The sequence below is a fragment of the Polistes fuscatus genome, unplaced genomic scaffold (assembly GCF_010416935.1).
Source record: "Polistes fuscatus isolate 324 unplaced genomic scaffold, CU_Pfus_HIC Scaffold17, whole genome shotgun sequence".
Lineage (NCBI taxonomy): Eukaryota > Metazoa > Arthropoda > Insecta > Hymenoptera > Vespidae > Polistes > Polistes fuscatus.
Window position 1 is genome coordinate 3169574 of NW_025113075.1, and position 14124 is coordinate 3183697.

General features: G+C 27.5%; 4 protein-coding genes across 4 annotated transcripts; 2 read left to right on the forward strand and 2 right to left on the reverse strand.

Moving 5' to 3' along the window:
- Positions 1–131: 131 nt before the first annotated feature.
- On the forward strand, positions 132–5407 carry LOC122515218 (NHL repeat-containing protein 2). Its single transcript, XM_043632482.1, has 9 exons — positions 132–447; positions 1652–1818; positions 2475–2634; positions 2718–3133; positions 3397–3626; positions 3739–3964; positions 4047–4241; positions 4317–4430; positions 4511–5407. Exons 1-9 carry the CDS (start codon positions 264–266, stop codon positions 4913–4915), a joined length of 2097 nt encoding a protein of 698 aa, XP_043488417.1. The 5' UTR covers positions 132–263; the 3' UTR covers positions 4916–5407.
- LOC122515220 (DNA repair protein SWI5 homolog) lies at positions 843–1559 on the forward strand. The gene has a single exon (XM_043632484.1). It carries the CDS (start codon positions 1033–1035, stop codon positions 1444–1446), a length of 414 nt encoding a protein of 137 aa, XP_043488419.1. The 5' UTR covers positions 843–1032; the 3' UTR covers positions 1447–1559.
- Positions 5258–8173, reverse strand: LOC122515219 (tubulin alpha-1 chain-like). The gene is made up of 4 exons (XM_043632483.1): positions 7844–8173; positions 7496–7718; positions 6582–7411; positions 5258–5740 (listed from the first exon to the last, which is right to left on the reverse strand). Exons 1-4 carry the CDS (start codon positions 7844–7846, stop codon positions 5444–5446), a joined length of 1353 nt encoding a protein of 450 aa, XP_043488418.1. The 5' UTR covers positions 7847–8173; the 3' UTR covers positions 5258–5443.
- Positions 8174–8188: 15 nt separating this feature from the next.
- Positions 8189–13163, reverse strand: LOC122515360 (MORN repeat-containing protein 5-like). The gene is made up of 6 exons (XM_043632676.1): positions 13123–13163; positions 12747–12913; positions 12132–12318; positions 11886–12042; positions 9665–9849; positions 8189–8287 (listed from the first exon to the last, which is right to left on the reverse strand). Exons 1-6 carry the CDS (start codon positions 13161–13163, stop codon positions 8197–8199), a joined length of 828 nt encoding a protein of 275 aa, XP_043488611.1. The 3' UTR covers positions 8189–8196.
- Between the last annotated feature and the right edge of the window lie 961 nt (positions 13164–14124).

The window sequence follows — 14124 nt, forward strand, 5'->3', positions numbered from 1 at the left end:
TGAGTCTGCCATTTTAAATTCGTTAGCCAATAAGCGGACGAGAAAACAGATCGATCGATGAGTGGTAACCCTGGGAAAGCTATATCTGACATGCGCATTAATAGTGGGACTACTTTACTACAGTATTCCTACGCCTTCATTGCTTCACAAGTAACGTCAACGTATATGTGTGTATTGGAGCATATTTTTTTTTTGTGAAACTAATTCGACGTTTGGAAGTTCTTTTGTTTCATTTTTTTTTTAATTCGTAGTCATCATCGTACATGTGCGGACAAGTGAATAAAAAAATGAGTATCTCGGATACAGTGAGAGTATTAACAGATGCTTGCGAACAATTTCGACACGATCTTCAAATAATTACCGATCAAACGGAAAAACAAAAACTAGTTCTACGCCATATAAAAACATTTGCCAATACTGAAGCTTGTATAAAGGACTTCCAAAAAGGTTATCTTATTTTTTATACAAATTTTTTGTATTGTTATATTTGAAATAGTTATTTGATATTGGTATATTATAATATATCGAGGTGTGACATTAAAATAAAAGGTTTTTGTTATTATACATTCTTCTATTAATATTTTTACTAACGTACTGACATACTAACGTTATAATAACGTAAACCTTTGGCGCTGTAACACCTAGAAGATAAATGTTTTTAATGATCAATATTATTCAAATTATATTTTTTATCATTTAAAATTTGTATAATCGAATTGCAAAATAATAATTCGTAAATAACTTTGAAGTAGAATATATGTATATTGCAGATATATCTTAAGCGATTAACATATTTCAATTATCTTTTCATTGTTTAAACTTTTTATAATTAAATATAAAAAACAAAATAAATGTTATATAAAAATTATTTGTAAATAACTCTAGAGTAGAATATATGTATTATAAGACATTAATATGCTATTTTCGTTTATGTCTAAAAAACTATTTAAACTGTACCAATACCCTCATAATTATTTTCCTTTTATTCAATATTATGTAGAAATTGAGATTCAGTATATTTCATAAACACGCATGGCCTTTTATCGATTGAATCATAGGTCTGAACACATTGATTCTTCTCTTACAATGTCTTCCTCATTCATCGATGATACTTTGGATGGATATAAGAAAAATGATGAGAGGGACGAATCGATGATAGTGACAAAGAAAAAGCAGCTGGAATTAAAGAAAATTCCTTTAGAAGATGAAAAGAAACAACAGTTCTTCAAACTTCTTCAACTCGAGAAGAAATTGGACACAGAGTATAACAACTTGAAAACATCGAGAGATAAATATCCTTCTATGAAGCAGACTACGAACCTTTTGCACGAATACAATGATATAAAGGATGCGACCCAAGTTGTATTTGGTGCCGTCGCTGAAATTAATAATATCACAGTTACAAGTTTACATAAAGATTACGGTTTACCTACTAATGATAGCTGAAAGTCTTATTGATCCAATGATTAACTTTATCTTAAAATAATAACTATGTTCGTTGTTAAGATGCACTACTGTGATATATATATTTTGTATAATAAAAATCTTATTTAATCATGGATACTATTTAAAAAATCTATCTATTACTTTTAAATGTGGTCACATATGATATTATGTGTACACACAGTGAAGTAATTTCTTTAAATGTTAGGCTTGGAATGGTTCAATGTCTCCGAGAATCTCTCTATGAAGAAACACCTCCATGGCAAAATAGTTATATTAGACTTTTTTACTTATTGCTGTATCAACTGTATGCATATTCTACCTGATTTGGAAGCGTTAGAAAAAGAATTCTCTATAGAGCGTGGTTTAGTTGTGGTTAGTAAATATTTACAAATATTAAATGAACCGCTCATGGGTCAAAACGATTAATTCTGCTTTTAAAATTTATTTAAATTTTATTATTAAACCATTTGATTGATGCTTAATTTTTTATTTTTAAAACAAATTTCCTTAATAATTAGACTTAACATTGCTAAATGAAAACAATTTTTATGATCATTCAATAGTAAATAATATGACAATGTTTATTACTTATCAATTTTCTCTACTTTTTGTTTCGTAGAGTTAATCGATTTGGAGTATGAGTAGCTTAAATATTAAAGTTTAAAAGTTACTTTTTTACATGTTATTTTTTACAGTAGAAAATAATAACACTAAACATATCAACAATTTTTGTATATCTTTTATATTACAATGATTCAAATGATAAATCAAATTAAATGCAGATAATAGAAAATTTAAGACTGGGTTAAATAATTAATAAAACATTATTATTTATAATTGTTATAAAATCAAAAGGAGGAAGGCAATAACATTGAGAGCAAAATTTTAATTCAAAACTTAGAATTGGACATTTGACTAGTATGGTACATTTAGTGTTAATAATATAGTTTTAATAATATAAATCACAAATTGTACACACAGACACAGTTTATAAGAACGTAAATATATGTTTAGTATTGTTCCTTTAGATTGGTGTTCATAGTGCAAAATTTTCTAATGAGCGTGATTCAACAAAAATAAGGTCAGCTGTGCAAAGGTATAACATAATGCATCCTGTTGTTAATGATTCAACACTTTCGATGTGGGAAGCTATTGGAGTGATGTGCTGGCCAACAATGATAATGTTAGGTATGCATAAATACTTGATCAAACTTTGAAATATGTAAAAATTTGTTATATGTGCAATATATTTAAATGAATGGGAATTTCAGGTCCAAGAGGACAACCATTAATGGTTACATTAGGCGAAGGTCATAGAGAAGAATTATTTTTATATACAAAAGTCGCACTTGATTATTTTACATCGATAAATGAAATATCTAATCATGCTCTTCCTATAGCACCAGCTATACATTTGTTACCAGCTTCAACTGATCTTTTACGATTTCCTGGCAAAATAGAAATGTATTCTTCTGAAACAGGAGAAAAATTAATTGTATCGGATACTGGCAACAATAGAATTTTAGTAGCAGATATTAATGGAAATATAGAACACGTTATAGGTGGATACGATGCGGGCTATAAAGATGGTAGTTTTAACAAAGCGAAGTTTAATGCACCCCAAGGTACTTGTGTACTGAATGAAATGATATATGTTGCTGACAATGAAAATCATGCTATTAGAAGGGTAATTTTAATACGGATTTTTAAACAATTTCTATTAACATGTTAAATGTCACATCAGTATCTATAGACTGGTTTTAGACTTTCCATTTGGACTGTATTGGTTACCAATGATTGATATTTTTCCATATTTCTTTGGATGACAGATTACCGTGTCCTAAATGGAAAGATAAGCAAAAGATACTCTGCATTTAACACGTTAAACTTGTGCAATTTTATAAATTTGTTATGATACTTTTTATAATGAATGTTACATATTTATTTTAGATTGATCTGAAAAAGCAAATTGTGACTACTGTGGCGGGTACAGGGAAGCAAGGTCATGATTATATAGGAGGAAAATTTGGAACAGATCAAGCACTTTCTTCTCCTTGGGACGTGGCAATATACTATCATAATAGTGATAAAGTTACTGTACCGATTTTGTTGATCGCAGTAGCAGGCACACATCAAATTTGGGCACTCTTTTTAGAAGATACTATTTGGTGGAAAAATAAGTAAAATAAGTTTAACATTTTACACTTTAAGAATAAAATATTAATTTTATTTAATTATCTTCCTTTTTATATATTAGATTTTATTATTTATTTTTATTGTATTATTTAACAGATCGTATCAAGCTGGTATGTGTGCAGCTATTGTTGGAAATGGTCGAGAAGGGAATCGTAATAATTCATATCCACATGCAGCAACATTGGCTCAACCATCTGGAATCACAATTGCTCAAGAATATAATGCTGTATATTTTGCTGATAGTGAAAGTAGCAGTATCAGAGAGGTTCATTTAAAAGATGGAAAAGTTTCTACATTGTGTGGTGCTGATAAGAATCCACAGGTTAAATATATAACATGAAACAGTGACAATGTTAAGTTTTTAAATATATAATTCTTAATAACAATCGTATGAATTCCTTTAGAATTTACATGACTTTGGAGATATGGATGGCACTCGTCATACTGCAAAACTTCAACATCCTTTAGGAATAATATGGAATTCTATTCAACAAGAAACTTATATAGCAGATACTTACAATCACAAAATTAAAAAAGTAGATCCCACAGGAAATTGTAAAACACTATATGGTGCTGGGAAGCCGAATAAATCATTCATTGTAAGAGATAATTAATTAATGCATTAATAATTTATTTCTACAGAAACATATTTAACTGGAAATATGATCTTTTAGTTCGACGAACCAAGTGGACTTGCGATAAATAATAGCGCTGATACTTTATACGTAGCGGATACAAATAATCATTCTATTAAAAAAATCAATTTAAAAAATAATACTATTTCGTCCGTGAGTATAAAATATATTTGTTAATGAACTAATCAAGATTATTTATGATCTTTTATTCATAATTTAATGTTTATTTTTAGATTTCCTTTGTTCTTCCAACCAAAGATAATGATAAGGATAACTTTGATGAAGTGTATTCTTTTAATACGATTATTGATACAAATGGAGGTGAACTTACAATCACATTTGACTTCATATTTGAAAATGATTTAAAACTGAATTCTGAAGCACCTCAGAAATGGTCGTTGTCGTTACCAAAAGATACTTGGATAGCCAAATCTCTACGTGGCTCGCTTACAATGCCAACGTCAATTCAAATTCCTAAGGGTTTTGAAAGTAATGATATACGCTTAATCTTAGATATAATAACATGTAATGTTAACGAATGTATACCAAAAAAAATATTGGTAGTATTTAAAGTCCAGCAAAAAGTTGACGGACCTCGGACGGTCGTAGAACATAAAAAGATTGTAATAAAAAAATAACAGAAAAGATCAATTAGTTGAAATTTGAAGAAAATTTTACTATTTGTAATAGCAGGGTGTCTGAGGTTTTTTGTACACACGTTGTCAGCGTATTCTCAACATAACATCATTTGAAACTTTATTAAAAAGTTATGACAAATTGTACAAATATTTAAATGTACTGTTCAAAATGTTGCCCACCTACACGAATACAAGTTTAACACTGTTGCAGTATGCTGTTTCTGACATGACGAGTTTCGAATAACTTACGTTTATAAACATTTTGGCCTTATTTTTGAATGTAGAATACGCTCACGAATGTACGAAAAAACCTCAGACACTCTGTATATTATTGTTATTAGTAAAAAGAAAAAAAAAAAAAAGAAAAAAATCGCATAAATACGCATGCCAAATCTTTTAATTGAACTAATTTTGCAGTGCTTTTAATACGACCAAAATAATATTAGTCAAAGAGAAACGTTATTTAATTTAATACAGAAATTCTTAAAAATACATTAAGTGAAAATTCATTTGTAAACTAATGACAAATTAATATTCCTCTCCTCCTTCGCCTTCACCCTCAACCGAATCCAAACCAACTTCTTCGTAATCTTTCTCTAATGCTGCCAGATCTTCACGTGCTTCTGAAAATTCTCCTTCTTCCATACCCTCTCCTACGTACCAATGTACAAATGCACGTTTTGAGTACATAACATCAAATTTGTGATTGAGCCTGCTCCATGCCTCAGCTATTGCAGTTGTATTAGCCAACATACAAATTGCGCGTTGTACTTTGGCGAGATCACCACCTGGTACAACCGTAGGTGGCTGATAATTAATACCAACCTAAAAATGATCAAACACTACTATTATATAAACACTTAATCGTGTTACAAATAAAATCAAAATAATTACATTAATAGGATTTCTGAAATCTTTTAGGAATGTATATAGGACATTCCATGCCAACTCAATTTACTGTGAAAATTGACATCTTTGATTTGGCTCTAATTTTATTATCTTTTTATATATACTCTGTAAAAGAAGAACTCCGAAAATTTTAGTTGGTTTTTTTTTTTAATGCTTATAACTTTTTTAAGAATGCATCAATTTGAATGTTTTTTTTTCTCAAATTGTGAAAAAATTGTCAAATTCTTTTCAATGAATTTTAAAATAATTTTATATAAAGAATTATTTACTAAATTTTTTAAAATTTTGCTTTTTATATTGTTTGTATTCTTCGATTTTGTCGAAAATGTTCTTTACAAAAATTGATAAATAATAATTTAAAGATTTTTGAAGTTGATCCGAGCGTGAGTAGAGATAATTTATAATTTTCTTTTTAATTTTGAAAATATTTTACTCGCCCTTACATTTGAATTAAAAAAAATGAAAACAACAACTTAAATTAAAAAACAATTTTTTGTAGATTAAGAACAAAAAACTCATTCCAATTGATGCATTTTTAAAAAAATTATAAGCATTCGAAAAAAAAGCAACTGAAATTTTACAAAAATTCGCATCTCGTGAATGAATTGAAAAAAAAAAGAAAAGAATTCGAAAAAAATGACGCAGTTTTTCACAGAGAGCACAAGAAGATAATAAAATTTAAGTGAAATCCAAAAATGTGAATTTTCACAGTAGCTTGAGTTGATGATAGCTTGTTTGACACTATGCATAAGTGTACCTTAAATCCAGTTGGACACCAATCAACGAATTGTATAGTACGTTTGGTTTTGATAGTTGCAATAGAGGCATTGACATCTTTTGGTACAACATCTCCTCTGTATAACATACAACAAGCCATGTATTTACCATGACGTGGATCGCATTTAACCATTTGATTGGCCGGTTCAAAGCAAGCATTGGTCAACTCTGCTACCGTTAATTGTTCATGATAAGCTTTTTCGGCAGAAATGACCGGTGCGTAGGTTGCAAGTGGAAAATGAATTCGGGGATAAGGTACCAAGTTAGTTTGAAATTCAGTAAGATCAACATTAAGAGCACCATCGAAACGCAAGGATGCAGTGATCGAAGAAACAATTTGACCGATCAAACGATTTAAATTAGTGTAAGTTGGTCTTTCTATGTCAAGATTACGACGACAGATATCATAAATTGCTTCGTTGTCTACCATAAAAGCGGCATCCGAATGTTCGAGAGTCGTATGAGTAGTAAGTAAAGAATTATATGGCTCGACTATTGCCGTACAGATCTGGGGCGACGGATAGATAGCGAATTCAAGTTTAGATTTTTTCCCGTAATCAACGGATAATCGTTCCATCAAAAGGCTGGTAAATCCGGATCCGGTGCCACCACCAAAAGCATGGAAAATAAGAAATCCTTGGAGTCCTGTACATTGATCGGCTAATTTGCGTAAACGATCTAATACTAAATCCACGATTTCTTTGCCAACGGTATAATGGCCCCTCGCATAATTATTCGCAGCATCCTCTTTCCCTGTTATCAGTTGTTCCGGATGAAAGAGTTGCCTGTAAGTTCCGGTACGTACCTCGTCTAATGTAAGAGATAAAAATAACTCGTTTAGAAGTAATCTTAAAAGTAATCATGTATATCATTGCGAAATTATAATGATCATACCTACTACAGTAGGTTCTAGATCCATAAAAACAGCTCTTGGAACGTGTTTTCCTGCACCTGTCTCGCTAAAAAATGTGTTGAAACTATCGTCCCCTCCTCCAACTGTTTTATCTGAGGGCATTTGCCCGTCTGGTTGAATTCCATGTTCCAAACAGTATAATTCCCAACAGGCATTACCGATCTGAACTCCACCTTGTCCAACGTGCACTGATAAACACTCGCGCTATAGGTTAATTTTAAATACACTTTAATAAGTAATCAGTTGTAATTAGGAATACAGAAATTAACGAATCATTAATTAATAAATTGTCAATCATTTTTGATCAATCTTTTTTACGATCTACTTACCATTATATACGATTGTAGTTAGAGATTGTAATAATATTATTCAATTGTGATGAAATCAAAATGATTATATCGTATCGTATCGCGTTTTATTTTGCAGTTATTACCGTTACGTTTCTTCTTCGCCAATATTTTTCGTAATATGTCGCAAAGATTGTTTACGAAACAATAGAAAACGCAATCTGAATCGCATAGACGAATGTTTTATTGTTTCTTTCTTTTTTTTTTGTTCACAATTCCACTCGTATTAATTTTATAAATATAATACATCTGCGTGTACATATATTGTAAAAACAAAATATAACGAAATATTTGAATAGTGGTAATCCTTTTCTTCGGTATTTCCATTTGCTTGCTTATTTTTCTTTTTGATTTTGATAACAATTTTTGCAAACGAAGTCGTTATCTTTCCGATATATGCTGGTATCTTTCTTGAAGGTCGACAATCTTGTTTTATTTTTTTCAAAAATAATTATAAATTAAGCTTTTTTAATGTACGATATTATAATAAACAATGTAATGTATTTTAATTTGTATTTAATTCTTAACACTTTTGCGACAGGGAATGTTATTTTATAATTGGTGCTTTTTAATTTATTCATCATAAATCAAAATCTTAATATAGAAAAACAATAATACATTTTTCAAATTATATGCTAACTTTTGCAACAGAATCGACTACCTGTAATATAAATGAAAATAATATAAGCAGTAATGACTTAAATCTAGTCAACGTACCGAATCATATTACCAAAAACGATCTTTCACAAAAATTGTTAAGAGGTATTAAGATATGCACCATTTATAAAACATACAAATTTCAGAAGTTACAAAATAAGTTTAACACTAATTATAAGTCAAGATAAATTTGATATATCTTCAAATTCATCATATTCATTTGATTAATCAAAGTATTTCTTTTATACACATTTGTAATGTTTTATTTGTTAAAACTTTGAACAACAAATGATTATAAGCATCATACTGTCTGCATGTATTTATAATATAACAAAATATAATTATGAATATATTTTATTTATATCAAATCTAGTTTTACATAGTGCATTTATTGCTTTATCTATTGTGCTATGATTTTATATATGCTAAGTAATTCACTCGGTGTGTACTCAGCTACAGAATTTTGAAAATTAAATGCTGTATTCAGCTAAATGTTTTGTCTGGCTATCGCCAATCACAAAAGTGTTAATTTACATGCTATTTCAAAAATACTTCAATAAACTTAGAAGATGAGTATAAAACAAGAAAAATATATCATTTAAATATATATATGTACAGAAAAACGAACATTTAAAGTTTATATTTCATACACTCGAAATATTGCATTCAATAAAAAACTGATAAATTAACAACAAATGTTTTTAAATATTTTTTAAATATTTTCCAGCTGATTCAATGTAAGTATGACACTGAAAGATCTTATGACTGTTGTATATGATTTCGCAAGAATTTACAATACGTCGATGAAGCGCATCTTTTTATTTGCATTTTCAATTACATAAACTAAGATCTTTAAATATTTTTACAGGTAAAGATCTAATGGATTTAGATCGAACGTAGTATATAAATAAACAAAAAAATAAGCAAAGAAAAAAAACGCAACGGTCATGTGAGATTTTTATAGATTTTTTTATAAAATTTTTTTACGTTTTTTTATTCCGGATATATTGTTTCTTGTTTCTACGTGATATGAACTTTAAAATATCAAGTATATTAAAACATTAAATAATATTAATCAATAATAAAATTAATAATATATTAATTATGAGATTTAAATTTATTCTAAAGAAATCATTATGAATATACCTTTTCCACCATTGTTGCGGTGAATCGTTTGATAAGGGTAAACAATATGATATATTTAAATCCTCCTTAATTTTTGTCGACCAATTTTCGTGTAACCATGGTTGATAGCCTGTAGGTTTGTCAAATCCTTTCCGACAATTGTTTATAATCCACTGAGCTTTCGTTTCAGTTGGTATTTCAATTATCTTAGAAACGTTTCAAATATTAAGAAAATTTCAATAAATAAAAACAATATATTATCAAACGGATAAGTTACTTTTACTTATTTGATCAGTATTTTCAATACTTTATCATCAATATTTTGTAGAATTTTTACGGTTAAAACGTGAAATTAGATGAATTCGTGAAATGACCAGTTAAACTATGAAATAACTAGACTCATCTGTTAAAGTATGAAATAAGATAGAATTGCATACTTTAACAAATTAATATAAGAATTTACTAGAGGTGAGTAGTTAAAGTAGAAAAATAAAATTGGATTTGTCTTTAAAATTATGAACTATAAGGTTCCTGATGAATTATGAATCTAAAGAATCTAATAAGGTTCAACGTGGTGCGTTCAAGGTCGATAGAACAGCACGACTAATAGAACATTGTTTTTTCATAGTATAGAAAAAGATAAGAATGGATAACTATAAACATTGTCGTAGAAGGAAAAGTTAAAAATGGAACGAATTTGAATTAAGTAACATTTTACTTAATTATTTCATACAATAACTAGTATAAGTGTATAATAAAATTCTTTTTATATGTTTTTCCTAAAATTCCTTATTATCTCATGAATTAACTAATTTATACACTTTAACGATAACAATAAATGATTAATATACAGTGTTTCAAAAATTGCTTTAACGAAGTAAAAAGATTATACATTTTGTTTGCAGATATTTGGAGTGGCTTTGTGGGCTTATACTTTTTTTTAAAAAAACACCGAGACTGAGGATTCATATCTTGAAATGAGAAAAATATTGTAATTTTTTGTTTCGTTTTTCTTTTCTCGGTAAAATAATTTTTGTAACACCCTGTATAAGAATGTTTTGTTTAGTTTAAATAATAATTTGTCCGAATTTCAAATGAATGATTAAATGATATAAAAGAAGTAAAATTACGTGAAGATTGTATCAAATTGTATCGTATTTATACAGAATACATACTGATATTTTATTTCATGATAAAATTTATATACTTTAATTATTAATATACTGGTCATCTATTTAATATGATCGTCAGTCAACTGTGACGACTTGTTTGAGAAATGTGTACTCAAGCTGTCTAGCAAAAATCAAACGATAATGAGTATACTCGTCAAACATATAATATGTGCAGCTATAATAACATTTAATTAAGTTGTAATCGAATGGCTATTTTACTTTTTCATAAAATTAATAATTTTATATTACTAATATTTATTTATTTACTTAATTTAAGCATGTAGTTGACACATGAAAGAAGAAAATAAAAAAAAATCAATTACTAAGAATAATGATTAGTTAATAATTGAATCTGCTGTTATTGAATGATATTGAGTAAAATGAAGTACAATATAATACTTCACAAAATACACTTCACAAATCAAACACCAATATCTTCATTGCTTCCGAATATTATTTTTTGGAAGATGTACCTGTATTATGTTATCTGTAAAATGTGTAGCGATAAGTTTATTGAGGTTGTTTTAGATTATTTAAACTATTAACAAATATTTTCATAATAATTATTTATATATTTTTTCGGTTCCTTTCATCCTGGTCTTAAAATATATTTAAAATCTTGAATTTTACGAATACATTTTAGTTTCATTTAAAATTGTATATTATATATATATAAATATATAAATATATAACGAAACGTAATTATTTTTTCGACATGAGAAATATACTCATCACAACACAAACTATTGCAATTTCTCCATGACGAATATACTCGTCAATTACAGCTAACTAGTTAAAATACAGACACCTTTTCTATTAATCGATGTAATACTGATTATTTATATTATGTACTGATATATTTCATTACAAATATTGATATTATAAATATTAAATAATACTGATCCAATAAACATTGGATCGTCAAGTATGAAATTTGTATAAAATAGAAAAATACAGTTGACAATATAAATTACTACAAATTTCATATTTGCCAATCCAATATAATAGCTGAGAAAAATAATTTCTATAGAATCAGTAAAGAAATAAGAAAATGATCTTGTTATATTAACCTTTTTTGAATCATAGGACATGATACAATGAGTATCCGGATAGTAAACACCGTTACCCGTATCGTAGCAATGGATAGGAATTATTTTTGGCGGATGAAAATTGCTTTCTAACGTTTCCCGTGCAGGTCTCAAGCAATTCGTGATGCACGGATAGAATCTACACGAAGAAATTGGAAACTTCGAGGAATAATATGAACGTTATTGTAGTCAACTGTATAGTCAACTGTAGTCAAATGTTACGCTAACCGTCTGTCAGGAAATTGGCAATACTTCCAATCATCTTCAGCGAACACTAAACCGTCCTTGAACTTGTACCGCTTCGTTTTCAGTTTACCATTTATCCAGACCCCGTCTATGCTTTGTCCGCAAGGGAAGGACATGGTTCCGTGTCCGTGAAATTTGCCATCGCGAAATTCACCCTCAAAAACAGTACCTGCATGTTATTATTATTATTTTCTTTTATTTTTAAAGATATAATTCAAAATTATTCGCGAAATGTTTTTTAAATGATTCTCAAATTGCAATTTATATCCCCCCTCTCCCCCATTTTCACTAATTTAAAACGTATTATACATTTTCGTATAAATATATGTATATTTGCTTGATAGATATCCGATTATTTATTTGTTTTATAAATATTGTGTCTCATTATAAATTTATTATTAAAGAAAGTAAAAAAATATATATATATATTATTAAAAAAATATAATAAAAATAACTATATATTATATAATATATATAATATATAGTATATAATAATATAATATAAAATTATAAATAATATAATAAATAATAATATATATATATTTTTATTTTCTTTAATAATAAATTTAATTTATATATATATATGTATCCATTAACCATTGGGTAAAGTATATCTGCCAATTCCTGCCATGCCGACTGCGTCCCAAGTACCGTTGTAATGACTTCCATTGACAAAAAAACTTTCACTCCAAAATGGGTCAGTGACATCTTTTGTTACATTGGAATCTAATTCATTCTTCTCTTTTTTTTGCTCTTTAAGGATGCTGTAAACTGTTTCTTCGTGATTATAATTATTACTCCAAACTTCTTTTACATTTTTTATTGATATTGTAATAATTGATGATGTAGCTTCATTCATTTTTATTCTCCAAGCAGACTGTATAAAAATAAACATATATTTTATTATATATCTAATTCTCTTATCTCAATAAAATCAAATATTTCTCTTTTCCTAACCACATGTAAATCCTACTTAATAGTTTTTAAAATCAATTCTTGATTATGATCATTCATATTAATTTTCGTTGATATTTTTAATCTTTGATAAACGCTCAATCAGATACTCATCATAAACGAAATATTGCGTTCTAATTAAGATTTACCTAAAAAAGAAATAAGTATTAGCTAATTGTGATGATTTATTCGATAAGATTAGACTTTTAATTATTAATAATCTTTCGTTTAAAAGACAGTACAAATATTTGCAATATATTCTTCATTTTAATTAATATGATATTGAAAATGGTGCAATATATTTGCCGTAAATGATAAATACATGAAATAAATGATCGTATAGTTCTTTTTATAATATAAATATTCAATTAAAAGTATTATTGTAAGATAAATGACATCTGCACTGATAGTTTAAGCATTAAGCATATTATATATTTCTATATTATTATATTATAATGCATATATTTGCATAATTATATGCAGTGAGTTATACAGAAACATTCGTACCTTTGCTATCAATTTAAAACAATCAATATTTTCTTGTAATACAATAATTCTAGATTTTTATATACAAAAACATACTTTAGGATTATTAAACTTTTAAATTGATACAAATTTTATTGCAAAAGAGTATTGTATACCAAGAGAAGTAACATTGTAAATAATTGATAAAAAAATGAATCTCACTAGATATGCCCAATCGTTTCAAAAGTATCATAAGATGCAAAAATAAAGGGTTAATTAAAGATAAATATTACTTAATAATAATTGTAATTTAATAATAATAATAATAATAATAATAATAGTATTTTTATTATATCTTACGTAGATGCAAATACTCTTGTATAAAATTAATATCAATTTGAAAGTTAAATAATTCTAAAATTGGTTTCTATTTATAAACATTTTGAAGCTTTGCATAACAAGTAAATATCAATGATTTCAAATTTATTGTAAGCGCTGTATCTCATTATATATCTACAATTTCCTGTCGTATTATCTTCCGATGTCGTTGGAACTT

Excerpts from the sequence above, each read along its gene's own strand:
- LOC122515218 (XM_043632482.1), top strand. The coding sequence starts at position 264 with ATGTGCGGACAAGTGAATAAAAAAATGAGTATCTCGGATACAGTGAGA. Across the intron at positions 448-1,651 it reads TATAAAGGACTTCCAAAAAG|GCTTGGAATGGTTCAATGTC; the intron begins GTTATCTTATTT and ends TTTAAATGTTAG. Across the intron at positions 2,635-2,717 it reads GCCAACAATGATAATGTTAG|GTCCAAGAGGACAACCATTA; the intron begins GTATGCATAAAT and ends TGGGAATTTCAG.
- LOC122515220 (XM_043632484.1), top strand. The coding sequence starts at position 1,033 with ATGGCCTTTTATCGATTGAATCATAGGTCTGAACACATTGATTCTTCT.
- LOC122515219 (XM_043632483.1), bottom strand. Across the intron at positions 7,412-7,495 it reads TCTAGAACCTACTGTAGTAG|ACGAGGTACGTACCGGAACT; the intron begins GTATGATCATTA and ends CTCTTACATTAG. Across the intron at positions 5,741-6,581 it reads GGTGTCCAACTGGATTTAAG|GTTGGTATTAATTATCAGCC; the intron begins GTACACTTATGC and ends GATCATTTTTAG.
- LOC122515360 (XM_043632676.1), bottom strand. The coding sequence starts at position 13,163 with ATGAATGATCATAATCAAGAATTGATTTTAAAAACTATTAA. Across the intron at positions 12,043-12,131 it reads TGCCAATTTCCTGACAGACG|ATTCTATCCGTGCATCACGA; the intron begins GTTAGCGTAACA and ends TTCTTCGTGTAG. Across the intron at positions 8,288-9,664 it reads CCGCAACAATGGTGGAAAAG|ATTGTCGACCTTCAAGAAAG; the intron begins GTATATTCATAA and ends AAATAAAACAAG.